Below are 18,572 nucleotides of genomic sequence, written 5' to 3'. Positions count from 1 at the left end.
ACTGTTGCTCAATGCACAGCTACACAGCCTGAGGAGACACATGAACGGTACTTATAGAATACAGCTCAATGCACAGCTCCACAGTGTGAGGACGCACATGAACGGTACTTAGAGACAGATTATTGTTTAGTATTATTATTAGTGTAATCACTTATTTAATTCAACAGTCAAGAAACGACACATCACAGGTGTTGACACTGAGGGTTGCCCACCTGCCAGTGGCAAGTAAATTAAACTTTCTGGCCGGTGAAGTTTGCTTTCAGGTTGCCCGACCTGCTCGTTTGAGAGGGGATGCAACCGTCTATAAACACAACACCAGATATCTCTCTAAACCTGAACGTGGCCAAAGCTCTGTCTTCTGGTCTGTGAAATGTAAAATAAGACCACTGTTGACATTGTTCACTATTGCTACACTTAAAGATATAAAATAACAAGTGTGAACCCATAGTCATATTCATAGCTATGTAGGTATTTGGCATACCTAAATGTTTAGGTATGATATTCTTTATCGCACAGTCATTTTACATGTCATTTTTTAATGAACAATTTACTTTTTGGGCAAGTGGGCATGACCTTTGGGCAAGTAGAACATGACCTATACTTGCACGACACGCAAGTGCCTCTGAGACCTTAGTGTCAACCCCTGCATCAACAGTATGCATAGCCTCAGGAAATATATGATTCAGTTCTGTTTAATTAAACAAAGACACCAAAAATGCACTTGTTTAATATTCTCTTAAAATGTCTCGGCTTAATTCCCAACTTGATTCATCCTCCCTAAATAACAGTTGAATTAACTGTTGCATCCCTAACGTGTGCACCCTCAGAGTACCAGGACGAGGTGGTCTACTATGACGCCTACGAGAGCCCTGACGCCATGGAGGGCGCCGAGGACGCCGTGGTCGCTCAGACTCCTCCCACAGACGAAGAACTGCACGCCCTGCAGCACAAGATACGACAGCTGGAGGCCCGGCGAGGACGCATCACCACCAAGAAGACCTACCTCAAAAATAAGAAGGTACGCTATTAGAAAACCTGCCTCAAAAACAAGAAGGTAAACCAAGAAGACCTACCTCAAAAATAAGAAGGTAAACCAAGAAAACCTACCTCAAAAATAAGAAGGTACAGTACACTATTAGAAAACCTACCTCAAAAACAAGAAGGTAAACCAAGAAAACCTACCTCAAAAATAAGAAGGTAAACCAAGAAAACCTACCTCAAAAATAAGAAGGTAAACCAAGAAAACCTGCCTCAAAAATAAGAAGGTAAACCAAGAAAACCTGCCTCAAAAATAAGAAGGTAAACCAAGAAGACCTACCTCAAAAACAAGAAGGTACACCAGGGTTCCCCAATAGGCGGCCCACAGGCCATTTGCGGCCCGTGTGGGGCTACTGTCTGGCCCACACCAACCCCAGTAACAATGGTGGTATAAGAGCAGCAACAACACTAGTATATCGTCGTTGTTGGCCGGAAATCTTGTATCTCCAAATGTGTACGTTCTTTACAAATACAAGGCTGTCGCACAAAAGTAGTGAAAACAGCAGATCTACAAGCACACAACGCCACGCACCGCGACACAAGATTTTCACCGGACAACGACGATATCTGAACTGTCGCTGGAGTAGCAGGAACGCCGCCGTCGCCCCCTGCAATGTTGTGGCCCTCGGCTTGGTACCCTAGACATAATTCGGCCCTTGGGGAAAACTAATTGGGGAACCCTGAGGTAAACCAAGAAAACCTACCTCACAAACAAGAAGGTACTCAAAAACCTACCCAAAAAAACTCCCACCTCAAAAACAAGAAGGTACACTACCTCAAAAACCAAAAAATAAATAAAAAAGAATCCTGTGGCTCAGGAGGTAGAGCAGGCGTCCGATGATCTGTGGGTCGGCTGCTCGAATCCCTGCTCCTGTCCACAAGTGGAAGTGTCCTGGGGCAAGACACCGAACCCCACATTGCCTCCAATGAGTCGGTCGTGTGTCAGCTTGCCACCATCGGTGTGTGAATGTGAGAAGTGAGGACGCTGACGTTGCTTTGAGTTCACAACTTGCTTAGAAAAAAGCGATACGAATGCAATGCATTATTACAAAAAAGAACTACCTTAAAGAAAAAGGAGGTCTACGCTAAATAGGCTCAATGAGGCTTCTCCCTCCCTGTTTCCAGTCAGCCTGCTGACCTTTATGAACTTTATACTCCTCTCTCTCTATTAGATAACTTTCTATCTTTTTAACTGCAATGATGAGCCTGCACAGCTAGCAATGTTACCCACCTAACTTGTAATGTGATTTGACAATAAATATTCATTCAAAATTTGATTCTAATATAACCATTAGGAATCAGTACAACATTTTGACCTGCACAGGTCAAAACGTTAAAAGGATTAATTTCTTGTATGAAAAACGACCTAAAAAACAAGAAGCTAAGCTTAGAAAAAGGACACTTTCAGAGTTACAGTCCCGTATTATGTGCATACAGTACATGTACATAATATTTGACTGTGATTGTTTTTGTGTTGTAGGAGATTTGTATAGTGAATCACGGACAGAAGTTGCAGCAGCGTCAAGGCAGCCATTGTGAGGACATGGATCCACTTCTATCCCCACAGCAGGTACAATGGGACAGAACACCTCGCATTAATCTACCAATAATACTCTGGCAGTGGTCATCGCCATGCTGCCTTGTGGTAGGGCATTCACCAAATATTAGAATATTCGAGTATTCGAATATCAAAGTCACTATTCGACGTTGTTCACCGAAGTCGAATATTCGCATACTTTTAAATTTTTATTGTTTTCTCTTTAGAAAATATATAGTTTATAAAGCTTGGCGAGATAGGAAGTCATAGGAATGAGATGTCAATGCCCCTGGTGGATGAATTTGTTAATGCTCTATACCAGGGGTTCTCAAACCTTTTTAGGCTGTGACCCCCCAAATAAACATATTTGAACTGGGGACCCCCACCCTGACAAGCACTTGGAATTGTGGGTATTACATTTAATGTGACTCGGTTCCACAGATAAATATTGTGAAAATAGCCGATCTACATGCTCACAACGCCTCTTGCTTACTTAATATTTGACAGGTTGGCCAGTCCTGTCGAATATTCGACTATTCAAATACTTTGAGGTCGAATAATTTGAATACAAAAAATTACTATTCATGAATGCCCTACCTTGTGGTGTATATTTTTTTCCCAAGGACGTGAGTGGGCAATAATATTACCAGAAACACATTAAGAGATAGCCCTGAATGACCATGACAGGTCTGTAACTCTGAGGGGGTACAAATATTTGTACCCTCTCAGACTTAAGGTGGTCCTTGCGAATTAAACATTTGAAAACCACTAGTACTAGTTGGACGCCCAATGTGCCATAGTGTTGTAGTAGATTTGTGTCATACATATTCTGAAGAGAACCTGGAGACTTGACATACAGTAATTGGGTCTTATGATCAAAATAAGCATATTATAATGGTGTGTAAAAAAAGAAAAACAAACATTTTCCACAGACAATTAAAGGCCAAGTCTTTGCCAAGGACACATGTGTCCGTGTACGGACATATTTGTGACCCCTGTTTATGTGATGTTGGTTTAAATAATTTAAATTCTCTTGTCTAGAGAGGTGATCCCGGTGAAGACGAGGAGAAGGGAAATGCACGAGTGAGTCAGGAGAGACAGAGAACGTTGGACAGACTGCACGGCTTCAAAGAGGTACGAAGTGAAACGTTAAGCGACGATAGTCTGTGCTTTACCGTGGATTTTCTACCTCGGCCAAGAGGCGTAGTGTGGTGGAGCAGAGGCAGTTTTCCCGGTGAACCTGAGCGCAACGGTGGGGGCGCGGGAGTGTGGGGAACACGCACCACTGATTATTGCCGATGATGGAGAGGTTATATAGCATTATGTATTGAGAGGCACTCTTGCCGATTTCGGAAGAGACTCGTCGCCAATTGCAAGATATTTAAAAGTTATTTGGGGCCATGATGATAACCTCTTCTTCCCACTACTAGACTAAGGATTTATATTGTCTGTGTTATTGTTTACAACCACAATTATTCACGCGTGGCAAGATTGCGGTTCCACTAGTTTTACTTGTAGGCAAGTGTAGGCTTAGAAGCATTTCCAGAAGTTTATTTAATGCTTTCCATTTAATGATTTCCTTTATCCTCATCTAATCTTGTGCTAATGCACGCAACTGTTTTCGCCATAAAGACTAGTAGGCTTTTCAGAAGTTCATTTAATGTTTTCCATTTAATGATTTCCTTTATCGCCATCTTGCGCTAATGCACGCAACTGTTTTCGCCAGATTTTAAGGTCTTATTTTAGCTGGCAAACCTCCTTGCCCATCGGTCCCCACCATTGTGCACAGGTTCACCGGGAAAACTGTGATCGCGGAGCAGAGTGCCTCCCATCCTCATAGCCATTGTAAAATCACTGTAAAATTAAAATCATACTTATAATTTAAACAGTTATTTCTTAATGATTTGACTACTATACATTTCTATAAGAAATGAGTCCATGTGACTGTCTTGCAACGAGCCTTCACTCAATACAATGGGCCTCATTCACCAATAAGTTCTTAACTTTCTTCTTAACCTGTTCTTAAATTTCTTCCTAAGTGAATTCCTAAGTGAAGTTGAGTCCGATTCATGAAACGTTCTTAGGAAGGCAAAATTGTTCTTAACTATGTTCTTTTCATGATGAATGCCAATCCTCGTAACTTGAAGGGGTGTGCCAGCTAATACTAATTATCATAGGTAGACGCCCCACATATCCTAATTTGCATCCCTATTACCATAGGGAGCCACCCACAAATCCCCATATAAGGCACGACTTCATGACACTCTCTGCAGTCACACCTGTGTTTGATTGCTGTACACAGAAATCACAAGAAATCACTCACATAAAGTTGAGAGAATGAAGTCAAGAATCCCTAAAGTGTAAAGATGGTGGAACATTAGACTCCAAACATTAAAAAGATATATATCAACAATACTTCTGTGGAGGTACTTCTGAAGTGAACAGCTAATTATTTGTATTTAATGAATGAATGTATTTTATTATTTCACTATAGACATCAAGGTAAATTTGCTGAAATTAGAATGTTATCCATATTTCATGTTTGGAAATCGCATTATTAGTAGATATAAAACATTGTATTACTGAAAGCTGGTGGGTGGGTATAGAGAGGCTTTAAGTTAGCAGCTGCTTGGTATGTAATGGGGTGAAGTAGGGTAGGGGTGTGGTTGGGATATGGTGCAAGGGGGGCTTTCAGGTAGGAAGGGGACAGGAAAATGGGCGTGTGGCAGCTGTTGGGATATGGGGGTGAGGGTGTAGGGAGTTGGGTTATGGGGGGGCGGGGGGTGAAGGGTTTGGGGGGGGGGGGGCATTTTGGGTTGGGATGCAATTTCAGACCTGTTGAAAACTAGTCTAAAGCAGTGGTTCTAAACATTTTCATGTCAAGGACCACCACATTCTGCAGACCCCCACCTGAAAATATTTTCTGCCTGGGAAGATTTTTCAAGATTTAGTGTTTAAAAAATATCCGATCTACAAGCTCAAAATGGGCTGTAATGGTAATGCCTTGTGAGCTTGTAGATCGGCTATTTTCAAACAAAGTTTAAAACTGGGTTAAAATGGTAAAACTCTTCCTCGTTTTACAGTGGACCCCCTGGAACTTGCTAAAGGATCACTGGGGGTCCCCAAACCACACTTTGAGAACCACTGCTCTAAAGATATGATACAAATATTTTGGTGATTTAAATCATATTATTATACAACTGTAGAATTGAAGAAACTTAAAGAATAAATTATTTTTGCACAACATGTCACACTTAAGAACTAAAAGGCTGCCCTAAGAGTGCTCTACAGTATGCGTAGATTTCTTCTTAACATAAGAACAAATCGCAGCTAAGAAAACATTGGTGTATGCCAAATCTTCTTAAAAAACTTCTTAAAAGGGTCTAAGAAGAAATTTCTTCGTAAGAACGTTCGTAAGTAGGTTGGTGAATCGGGCCCAATGTTCTGACCTGTATCATGATTAGGGGTGAAAAATAAAATCGATTCAGAGATTAATCATGATGCATTCATTCCATCGATTCGCAAATGTTTTATTTATTTATTTATTATTGCATTTTGTTTATGTATGTTGCTACAGATTTTATTTTTTCTTTCTTTCTTTTTTTGTAGTTTGTTTTCATCATATTGCTAAGCCACAATTTGGTTGGTCAGCATAAGTGTTGAGAAGCAATATATTTTGGCAAATATAATCTTCCAGAATGTGACACTGTCATCTCCATTTGTTTTTTGTTACACAGAGAGGGGGGAAATAAATCATGTATTGGAATCATGTCATCGATTTATCATGGAATCATAGCCCTCTGAATCTGAATGGAATCGGATTGTCGGTTAACTAGAGATCTCCACCCCTAATGTTTGTCTGTCCTGTTCTGGTCCACACACACAGCGCTCTCCAGGTCACATGACTCTGAAGTCCAGCAGAGTGCGTGTGGGACCGTCCCACACCAAGAGGAGAGCTGGAGGAGCAGGTAGGAACACATGAAGTACCAGTCACTGTCAGCCCTTTCTTTGTCTGGAAAATAGTTGGTTCTCGAACTTTTTAAAATCAAGGATTTTGTTCCAGGGACCCCCAGAAGCAAAGACTTTAGTTTAAAGAAAGCTTACATTCAAAGTAGCAGCGTGCATGCACTCTGCGATGTAGATTGTAGATCTGCTATTGTTGAAAATTCCTCAAAATACGTGCTCATTTTTGAATATTTATTTTAACTCAGAACTTTGCTACTGTGGTCCCTGGAACTACATATATGATATATATATGATATAGTACAAATACAAATAGATTCGGGGTTACATTTTTAATCTCAAATTATTGGTACAGTATATTCCATCTAATCCTCATCTAAAATGTCATGACTGTGCCACCACTTAGGAGCGGGCAGAGCATCACTACAGCACCACCCGGGCTCCACCCAGTGCACCGGCGTTCAGACAGACTCCACCTCCTCCTCCAGCCTCCCTCCTCTCTCCTGCGGCTACGAGAGCACCTCGTCCTCTCTGCCTCCGCTGGGACTCTCCTCCCATCGTCTCCCTGCGGTAGCCTCCATGCCTCCCCTGCTCTCTGACCTCCCTCCCTCCTCTCTCCATTCCCTGGGCGCTCCACCTCCTCCTCCACCACCTCCTCCCCCTCCACCCCCACCCCCTCCTCCTCCTCCCCTGCTCCCCTGCTTAGGAGAGGAGCAGAGGGGAGAGGAGGAAGGGGAGCAGGACTCCTCCCGCTGTAGCCCAGCGCTGCAGAGACCCGCAGCAGGTATGTACTGTACTGTAGGCACTGTCTAAACCATTCACCTGCAAAGAGGAACACAATCCAGAGTTGTTGTTGTTGCAAGTGCCGTGCTGCAAGCTTGTAGATCTGCTATAAAGGACAACTTTGTTTTTTTACAACAAGGGTTCATATTTTAGATTGTAATTAGAGAAAAGAAAAAGTGAGTGTTAAAATGTTTTCATTTGCTTTGTTCTATTGTTTTATCGCGTTTACCGTGCTAAAATGTGGGGCATGCGTACGCATGGGGGCTAGTGGTGGGAATTTTCGTTCATTTCCGTGAACCGAATCATCGTTCGTTCGTTCACAAGATAGATTCGGTCATTATCGTTCAATCGGTCGTTCACAACTTTCGGGAAGCGCGGGGGGGTGGGGGTATTGGAGCTGGCGTTGAGCCGGTCGTCACATCATTCTCGTTCAGAGTCGTGACCGATAATCAGTCGAGTTCAGTCAGTCAGTCAGTCAAGCACAAGCAGTCAAAAACACACCTCTCTCCTCTCTGCCTGACTGTTTCGGTCAGATGACAGACTCTACATGCATGGCCTGCCTGCTGCCTATCTTGTGAACGAGACCTGACGAAGATGACCGTCGCCGCACGCTCTATCATTATTAAACGGCCTACATCACTCAAAAGCGCAAATTAACATTTCACCCGTTCAGAGAATGAACGATTATCCCTTACCATTAGCATTACGTTCACACTTCATGAATTAACATGACACTGGCTCAATGGTCCATTGTATGAGATGAGATGTGTTACTGTAGGCTAGATAGATAGATAGATAGATTAAATGCCATAGTGTTTTCTATGGCTTATCTTCTAGAATTCTTTTGTATAGAACTGTACCGCTTTTTTGCAAACTTAACTCTCCCCACGCTTTGAACGATAACGCTCGCCCCATTTTTTACAGAACCTCGATGCCAATACGGCGCTCGTTCGGTTCGTTCGTCTGATGACTGTAAGCTGATGAGGGGTCGCGCGGCCGTTTACTGTAAACACATTTTCCGCTGTGATGGTGTAAAAAATCCATTATGCGTTAGATCAACGGAGAACAATTCACTTCCTTGTTGATTTCCTCTGGCCCGGAGGCTCTGTAGCCAGTGACTGCTCTGAATGTACGGCAACACATAGCAGGACAATTCACATTCATTCTCGCATGAGGCCGCCCTCTGCTGCCTGGCAGACCAAAGTGCACTATTGCACAACCAAAAAATAAATAAATAAATGTCTGTCTGTCTATCTACTATAACGTCGCAAAGGTAAGCCGCTTTTTGATGGCGCCAGACCCAATAAATAAATAAATAATCTGGCAGTAGGAGAGTTAATACTAGTCAGTCAGTCAGTCAGTCAGTCAGTCAATCAGTCTGCAGTCTCGTAGGGTAGGCTAGTAATCAGGCTAGTAATTAGAACATCCCGTTCAAACAAAGAATGAACGATAACACCCTTTTCACTCGCAGTCAGTCAGTCGGTCTCGGTCAATCAATCATCAGTCACAACTCTTCTCGCGGTCGGAGTCGCTCTGCTGCTCCGTAACTGTAGGTCCCTGATTTCTGTTCCACACCCCCACGCACACACAGTCCTGCTTCTCTGAGGGAGAGCCCGCCTCCAGCCCACTACAGTGTCTAATAAGGAAAGAGGAACGGTGGAAAGGAGGGACGGAACGGTCGGTCGGGGTCTGTCCTCTCTCGTGAGATACGTTGAATGAACCGCCTCTCTCTCTCTCTCGTCGCATTTGCAAAAGAACACTGTGAACGGTTGAACGGGTCTTTTCCGGATGGTGACCCGTTCGATCTCGTTCACCATAAAGATCCGTTCATTTGAACGGGTCATTCATGACCGACACATCACTAATGGGGGCATGCATACAAGTGGCTAAATATGTCTTTTTAGACACAATAAGCCAGCAGTTTCTTTATTATTATTTACAGTAACACTTCTAGCCCCCATAAGTCACATCCAACCATGAAAGTGTTGTGTTGTATCTTGGGAATGGGCTTATTCTGTGTAAAATGACATATTTAGCCACATGCCCCCAACCACTGAAATAAGAATCCCTAAAACAATAGAAAGAAGTAAATGAAATAATCCTAACCCTAACACTCATCTTTTATATTCTTTAATTACAATCTAAAATATGAACCCTTGTTGTAAAAAACGAAAGTTGTCCTTTAAGAAGTACTGTAGGCACTGTCAAAACCATTCAGCTGCAAAGAGGAACAGAATCCGCACACAGTCTTCAAAACTCTTCAAAGCTCCTAATTTCTTTTTTCTGGTTTTAGTCTACAGTTAATCCACAGTTAATGTAGTCGACTGCACTTAATTTTGGCAGGCCTTGATGGTGCTGTAATGTTTCTTCTATAGACCGGTTTCTCAGAGCGGCAGCCATAACTGCAGTGTCAAGCGGCACCTATGTATGTGTGCGGCAGTGGGCAGCGCTCTGGAAAAGGGTCTATATTTAGCCGATCAAGCTTATAGATCGGCTTCTCGTATCGTCGTAGAGCGATATCCCAGCAAGCGCTGTTGGCCGCCGCGTCCACGTCCATGGACACGGGACGCGGCCATGGGACTCACTCGTGGGACGCGGGACGCGACCGTGGGACGCGGACGCGGGACGTGGCCGTGGGACGCGGCCGTGGGACGACGCGTTTTTCTGGAACGGCTGGCCGCTCGCGTCCCCGCCCTCTTCGTCCTCGTACATGGACGCTGCCAGGTGTCAGACGCGGGACGCGGAAATGGGACGTGGGACGGGGGACAAGGCCGTGGGACTCACTTGTAGGACGCGGGACGCGGAAATGGGACGTGGGACGGGGGACAAGGCCGTGGGACGGGGGACAAGGCCGTGGGACTCACTTGTAGGACGCGGGACGCGGCCGCGGGACGAGGCTGTGGGAAAGAGCATGTGGGACGCATTTTTCTGGAACGGCTGGCCGCTGGACGCAAAAGTGCTGCTCGCGTCCTTTTGGACGTCTATTGTATGTATTTTTTTATGGAGAATTCAAATATGACCTTCTTTTTTGGATCAATGTCCGAGGGACAGCGAATGCACACCTGCCGACAACAGCCGCGGCAATGATTCCTATGCCGTGGCAATTATACCTAATCCGTGGCAACGCTGGACACACCGACTATGGAGCTGCGTCAGCCACTGTTGCCGAACCTATCCCCCCCCCCCCCCCCCCCCCCCGCACACACACACACACACACGCGCACGCAGGCACGCACGCGCACCCAGGCACGCACACACACACGCACGCACCATGATCAGCAGCACGCACGCATCATGACGCATGCACACACACACACGCACACACCATGATCAGCAGTGGACCAGCGTGCTCATATCAATAATGTATAAATAAATGAATAAAGTATTAAACAGTCATGTCTGCTCCGGTGGTCGCTTACCGACCTTCCGGGGCCTCCCGGTAGCCCCCGGAGCCGCCGGTAGCCTCCGCCTCCCGGAGCCGCCGGTAGCCGCCGTCACCTGCCGGGCCTCACCGGCAGCCGCCGATAGCCGCCGTCACCTGCCGGGCCTCACCGGCAGCCGCCGGTAGTCGCCGTCACCTGCCGGGCCTCACCGGCAGCCGCCGGTAGCCGCCGGCACCTGCCGCTTCTATACCCGATCCGCCGGTCCATCTGCCGGTGCATCGGCGGCGGCCGCAGTGCTGCCAGAGATGGGTCTGTCTGTCTGTCTGTCTGTCTGTCTGTCTGTACCACCCTTTCCTTAGTAGCCTAGTAGTAGACCTAATATTAATAATCTGTGTCTATCATGTCCCTCCCTCCACCTCGCCTGCCCTCTCCACTTCTATCTATCCATTTTACGCACAGCTGTTTTGCGCACGCATCTATCTATCTATTGTTACAATTCCCCCCCCCCCCCCCCCCCCCCCCAATGTCCATCTTTTCCCTTCGTTTTTACCCCTCCCTACCCAAATATGTATAGGCTTATGCCTTATTGTATTCATTTCATTGTAGGCTATAATAGTTAACGGATTGACGCCTCGCCTCTTATACGGCCGGAGCTACAGAGTGTCTCCTTTATTAAATAAAATAAACGTTTTCATCTGTATGTCTCATATGTGCCGGGGAGTGTATTCGCTCCTTCTGTTTTTCTTTGCAGCTAAATTAACTAAAGGTTCACCTTAATCGAATTCATCATAGATATGTTTATGTTTCAACACATGTTCTTCATTATTATTATTTAGGCATATGGTTTCTCCGCGCTTGTCATGCGTAAAATCTTTGGATTCATTGGTGTGTGTGTGTGTGTGTGTGTGTGTGTGTGTGTGTGTGTGTGTGTGTGTGTGTGTGTGTGTGTGTGTGTGTGTGTGTGTGTGTGTGTGTGCGCGTGCGCCGCGCATGTCGTGCAGCCTATGTTTTGGCCGACGATTTTGACCCCAGAACCCCCGCAGTGTTTTCCACAGTGAGAGAGTGTAAAATGAAACCAAACGTCCGGGTCCATTACGGGTCCATTTGGTTTCATTTTAGGCCTACCCGCACAATAATTAAAATGTCCATAAGGGTCCATTATATTCCAGGCGATTGCCTGACCTGGCCAAATCTATCTATCTATCTATCTATCTATCTATCTATCTATCTATCTATCTATCTATCTATCTATCTATGATTGAAAGCCTAGGCCATGGCTGTCTTGAACTTGAACCGTCCGTGACTATAGGCCTATTAGGCTAAACAGCAGCTGCTCACCCCACGTCAGTCACTTTCTCTGATGGTCCATGCAGTTATGTAATCTCTAGCATACTCCTTTCAAGTTCCAATTGGCGGTGTAGCTTAATTAATGGGCCATCATCAACTCGTTGTTTGATCTACCAGCTGGGTTAACAACTCCGACGCACACAGCGCGCCCGTAGTAGCCAGGCGTTTCGCACACACAAGTAGGCTATTTTCACAGACAGCAGGTTTAGAAAATATGCGCGTTACCTTAAATATTATACAATAAAATGACTTTATCAAAACTGACAATGATAAAACTTGAGCGGACATAAAATAAACACAATGGATACAGGCCTAATAGGCCTATCCTTTTTAATGCAATACGCCTTGCAAAACGCACGCATGTCAGTGCGTGCGTCCCTGCGACATACATACATGCGTGCGTGTTGCAAGGCGAAGCTATCAGAACCCTGTGGCATTTTGTATTAATTATAATATTTATTATTGCTGTGTTTAGAGTATCTGGTCAGAGAATCAGAAAAAAATATCCTGTAGTGTTTAATTCTACCCGATTCAGTCAGCCCGATTATCTTGTAGTGTATTGCCAGCTAAAAGTCAGAGTAAAACTGGCTCTTGGGCCAGTTACGGCCTGGGATTGATGACAACATAAATCCAGAAATCTCCACATATGCCAATCTGGCACAGTGTGGGAATGGAATAGGCGAAGGCGCTGTCCATGGTGCTGAATTATCGTTCCACTGTCTCGCCTCGCTGGAGTCGGTGCCCGGCAAAACGCCACAAATACATGCTTATGTATTTACAGTTAAGCCCTGCTCGTCAACCACAAATACAGTAGATGTAAGCAATTTACCCCGAGTGAGAGGACATTATGCTCTGATAATGTCCTGTGTGAGGGGGTGATCGGACGAGGCGAAGCCGAGTCCGATAACACCCTCACACAGGACATTATCAGAGCATAATGTCCGACCCCGAGTGGTAAATAGCTTTTCTAACACTTTTTTCCGTATACATGAAAGAAAACACATAGTTGTAACTTGCAAGGATATTAAGTTACAATCATTATTGCCTATAAAACTTCCGCGACGACAGCAAATAGTTCCACAAACAACATCTTCTACTCACCACCAGATGACGCCAACTCCATGCAGAGAAAGATGTCTAGCATACAGCTAAGCTAACGTCAGTTAGAAGGACCGTTCCGGCCGTAAATAGAGGCTGTTCGCTTCCAGAAAGGCATAGGTTCAGAGAAAAGGGGCTTTAAAGTTGGCGGATTGCATTGGATCCAAATAAATCGGCGACGTCGTACGCACGTTAGTAAACATAGGACCGCTACGACCGTCATATGTTGGTTGGGGGAAAGGTGTTCCGACTACCTCCTGAAGTCCCCGGATGTACACTGAGGCGCATTGATCTCGTCCTCACACAACTGCGGCGGTTGTTCTGCCATAACCTCCGGAATTTAGCCAATCAGAATCCAGTATTTGAACATGTGACTAGAAAAAGTGGTAGAAGAATACATATTATATTTGTTACTATCGCTTTGAAGTTATTATATAAATGTGAATAAATGTTAAGGGCAGATATTCACAACATGACAAAAGTGAGTTTCCTTTTTTTTATTTTACAAAGATGCGAGCAGGTGCAAAACAGGTGTGCATAAAAGAAATAGGTGGAGAGGGTCAGAGGGACTGATAGACATTGATTATTATGATTAGGTCTACTACAAGGCTACACTAAGGAAGGAAAGGGTGGTACGTAGACAGACAGACGTAGACAGACAGACAGACAGACAGACAGACAGACAGACAGACAGACAGACAGACAGACAGACAGAGAAAGTGGCCAAATTGGCCACTTAATTGTCTGCGGTTGATCCCGTCATGCACTCCTTTGAAGTCAAAATTGGGCCATTCGGTTTTTGTAACCTAATTGTTTGTTTGAACGCACAGCAGGGAGTCCTTGCAGCTGTCAATGGTGATATAGTCAGACAATAGCCTACACTTCATATTCACTTTATATATTTATTTTATTAACTGTAGGCCTATCACCTGGTCCTTTAGAGCTAGTAGGCTATTGCATGTCTTATTACGCATAAAGAAAACCTGCGGAGGCGCCGTGGGCCGCTAAAAAAAGAATAAGAAAAATTAAAAAAAAGGAAGTTGTAACAGAAATACAGATAGATGCGAGCAGTGACGACTAAGAGGTGGACCCGGCTCTGGCAGATACCGGCAGACACAAATACAGGAGATGAATACATATTTGCTATCGCTTTGAAATTATAATCTAAATGTGAATAAATGAGCAGAGATTCACAACATGACAATAATGAGTTTCCTCTTTTATTTTACATATTAAATGAGCAGAGCATCACTTAAAAATGCAGGACTTTAATTAATTGAGAATGTAATGGAGATAGATAGATAGATAGATAGATAGATAGATAGATAGATAGATAGATAGATTTGGCCAGGTCAGGCAATCGCCTGGAATATAATGGACCCTTATGGACATTTTAATTATTGTGCGGGTAGGCCTAAAATGAAACCAAATGGACCCGTAATGGACCCGGACGTTTGGTTTCATTTTACACTCTCTCACTGTGGAAAACACTGCGGGGGTTCTGGGGTCAAAATCGTCGGCCAAAACATAGGCTGCACGACATGCGCGGCGCTCGCACACACACACACACACACACACACACACACACACACACACACACACACACACACACACACACACACACACACACCAATGAATCCAAAGATTTTACGCATGACAAGCGCGGAGAAACCATATGCCTAAATAATAATAATGAAGAACATGTGTTGAAACATAAACATATCTATGATGAATTCGATTAAGGTGAACCTTTAGTTAATTTAGCTGCAAAGAAAAACAGAAGGAGCGAATACACTCCCCGGCACATATGAGACATACAGATGAAAACGTTTATTTTATTTAATAAAGGAGACACTCTGTAGCTCCGGCCGTATAAGAGGCGAGGCGTCAATCCGTTAACTATTATAGCCTACAATGAAATGAATACAATAAGGTATAAGCCTATACATATATGGGTAGGGAGGGGTAAAAACGAAGGGACAAGATGGACATTGGGGGGGGGGGGGGGGGAATTGTAACAATAGATAGATAGATGCGTGCGCAAAACAGCTGTGCGTAAAATGGATAGATAGAAGTGGAGAGGGCAGGCGAGGTGGAGGGAGGGACATGATAGACACAGATTATTAATATTAGGTCTACTACTAGGCTACTAAGGAAAGGGTGGTACAGACAGACAGACAGACAGACAGACAGACAGACAGACAGACCCATCTCTGGCAGCACTGCGGCCGCCGCCGATGCACCGGCAGATGGACCGGCGGATCGGGTATAGAAGCGGCAGGTGACGGCGGCTACCGGCGGCTGCCGGTGAGGCCCGGCAGGTGACGGCGACTACCGGCGGCTGCCGGTGAGGCCCGGCACGTGACGGCGGCTATCGGCGGCTGCCGGTGAGGCTGCCGGTGAGGCTACCGGCGGCTCCGGGAGGCGGAGGCTACCGGCGGCTCCGGGGGCTACCGGGAGGCCCCGGAAGGTCGGTAAGCGACCACCGGAGCAGACATGACTGTTTAATACTTTATTCATTTATTTATACATTATTGATATGATCAGCAGGTGTGTGCATGCGTCATGATGCGTGCGTGCTGCTGATCATGGTGCGTGCGTGTGTGTGTGCGTGCCTGGGTGCGCGTGCGTGCCTGCGTGCACGTGTGTGTGTGTGTGTGTGCGGGGGGGGGGGGGGGGGGATAGGTTCGGCAACAGCGGCTGACGCAGCTCCATAGTCGGTGTGTCCAGCGTTGCCACGGATTAGGTATAATTGCCACGGCATAGGAATCATTGCCGCGGCTGTTGTCGGCAGGTGTGCATTCGCTGTCCCTCGGACATTGATCCAAAAAAGAAGGTCATATTTGAATTCTCCATAAAAAAATACATACAATAGACGTCCAAAAGGACGCGAGCAGCACTTTTGCGTCCAGCGGCCAGCCGTTCCAGAAAAATGCGTCCCACATGCTCTTTCCCACAGCCTCGTCCCGCGGCCGCGTCCCGCGTCCTACAAGTGAGTCCCACGGCCTTGTCCCCCGTCCCACGTCCCATTTCCGCGTCCCGCGTCCTACAAGTGAGTCCCACGGCCTTGTCCCCCGTCCCACGTCCCATTTCCGCGTCCCGCGTCTGACACCTGGCAGCGTCCATGTACGAGGACGACGAGGGCGGGGACGCGAGCGGCCAGCCGTTCCAGAAAAACGCGTCCTCGGTCCCACGGCCTCGTCCCACGGCCACGTCCCACGAGTGAGTCCCACGGTCGCGTCCCACGAGTGAGTCCCATGGACGCGTCCATGGACGTGGACGCGGCGGCCAGCGGCTGTCTCTCCGATATCCACGCTTGTCAGTGTGTAGATTGTCTACTATTTTTGAAAATGTTATACAATTATTAAATGCGTGGACAGTTTTTGCTTCATTTTGATTTGGATTATTGGTACCTGCATGTCCTTACTTTTCTGTTTATATTTAAGTTATTAGTCATAATCTTTCCAAAATCCTAAAAAGCAAACATAGTTTGATTCCTATATGTTATGATATTCAATGCCAGAGAAACACAAGGAAATGGTTTATTACAATCATTCACACGACAACAAATGGTCAACTGACATGTCCTGATCTTTTTACAGGGTGCGAGTCACCTTCTGCCCTCCAGGTGGCGATGGCGTTCTCCCCGCAGTTCTTTGACAGCAGCCAGCTGCTCACAGCCAGGAAGAAGCTGAGGAAGACTGCCTCCATGGAGAGCTCACAGTGGAGGAGAGGTATGTGTTCATGAAGAAATAAAGAAAAGAAGGAATGGTTTTGGACATACAAGGTGTCCACATGCCAAGGGACCATATCTACAATGTAGCCAGGAGCCTGGCCTTGTATGGCTTTAAAGGAGTAGTTAACCCATACCTGCGTAGTGCATACCTGGTGATGTCTTTCAGTCACAGCGAATTTTCGTTCGTAAAACATAAATAATTTGATGACCAGTAGTGTGTCTCCTTATGGAGACACAAAGCGTCTCTTCACATTATTGGCTTAGGATGCGACAAAAACAAAAGAAATTCAAGTCTCCTTGAGTAATCGATAGGAAAAAATGTCATTTTGGGGATGAACTTTAAGTGGTTAATTGGCTAAAATAATTGTCTTTTATAAATTGAAATACACTAGATCACTGGTTCCCAAGCACTGGGTCGGGACCCATTTGTGGGTCGCGGACACATTTTTATGGGCCCCTTAAAATTTTCAAACATTTTTAAAAAATTAAAAAATGTAAGTAATTTCATTAATAAATAAAATACAAATCTGAGAAATTACATAAATTAGAAAACTCTAAGAAGCAGTGAAAATAGGGGCTCTACAAGCTCTACAACGCGGCACGAAGCGACGTGTTGTGACCCAGAGTTGTCCAGAGATCTGCTATTTTCACTAGTTTGAGTTCCGGGCAAACGTCGAATTTCTCTTTTGGGTCACGGGCTAAAAGGTTTGGTAACCTCTGCACTAGATAAACCATTCTCTGTGTTCCCCCCCCGTGCAGCCTGCTCTCCCATGGACGAGGTCCTGGCGTCGCTGAAGCGCGGCAGCTTCCACCTGAGGAAGGCGGAGCTCCGGGTGCTGGCGCCCGACCCGGACGACGACGACGCCAACAACATCCTGGCGCAGATCCGCCAGGGCGTGCGGCTCAGGAAGGTGCGCGCGCCCGCCACGGGGGGGCGCCACCACCACCACCACGGCCTGTCGCGCTCGGCGGACGCTCTGACGCGCAGCATCCACGAGGCCCTGCGCAGGATCAAGGAGGCGTCGCCCGACTCCGACTCGGACGACGAGGACGACGGGGACAGCATGCCCGACGACGGCACCGACTGGGACAACTGACTCCCGTCGGGGGGAATATACGAAAGTCCCACATCTCGTTGCTCCGGCTACGTGGATACGCTCGCGGTTAGGGTTAGAGATAGGGTTAGTAATGGGGAGAGTTGGATTAATGCAACGTCTGAGTAATGGGTGTCGGAACAATGCTAACGCTCTATGCACGGCAGCCATATTTGAAAGTCTCTTCAGTAGGGGTGAGCTCCCAGTCTTTTCCTTACTTCCTTCATAGGCCTTAAAGGAGTAGTTCACCCCCAAAATGACTTTTTTTCTATTGATTACTCATGCCATGGAGAGTAGAGTTCAATACTATTTTTTGGTTTTTGTCACATTCCTAAGACAAAAATTTGATTTGAGTAAATTTACCCCCATTGATTCTGGATGGTGACACGTTTCGAAACGGGTCACCATCCGAAATGAATGGGGGTAAATTCATTGTTATCACATTTATGTCTTAGGAATGTGACAAAAAACTAAAAATATTATTGAACCCTACTCTCCATGGCATGAGTAATCAATAGAAAAAAAGTCATTTTGGGGGTGAACTACTCCTTTAACATTATACTAGTGAAGGCTTTCTGTCGGAGTCGGACATA

General features: G+C 45.7%; 1 protein-coding gene across 1 annotated transcript in view; it reads left to right on the top strand.

The window, feature by feature from the left end:
• jmy (junction mediating and regulatory protein, p53 cofactor) overlaps nt 1–18,316 on the top strand; it is a 52,940-nt gene extending 34,624 nt beyond the window's left edge. Inside the window, exons 9-15 of the mRNA XM_080743777.1 lie at nt 828–1,018; nt 2,519–2,608; nt 3,617–3,709; nt 6,462–6,543; nt 6,945–7,322; nt 16,752–16,883; nt 17,645–18,316. Of these exons, the coding sequence (XP_080599903.1) occupies nt 828–1,018; nt 2,519–2,608; nt 3,617–3,709; nt 6,462–6,543; nt 6,945–7,322; nt 16,752–16,883; nt 17,645–17,982 (1,304 nt within the window). The 3' untranslated portion in view covers nt 17,983–18,316. The remainder of the gene's footprint in view (nt 1–827; nt 1,019–2,518; nt 2,609–3,616; nt 3,710–6,461; nt 6,544–6,944; nt 7,323–16,751; nt 16,884–17,644) is intronic.
• Nucleotides 18,317–18,572: the final 256 nt, after the last annotated feature.

This window comes from Nannobrachium achirus (assembly GCF_963921795.1).
Source record: "Nannobrachium achirus genome assembly, chromosome: 15".
Lineage (NCBI taxonomy): Eukaryota > Metazoa > Chordata > Actinopteri > Myctophiformes > Myctophidae > Nannobrachium > Nannobrachium achirus.
The sequence above is the reverse complement of the archived record's forward strand: the minus strand, read 5'-3'. Positions and strand labels throughout refer to the sequence as shown.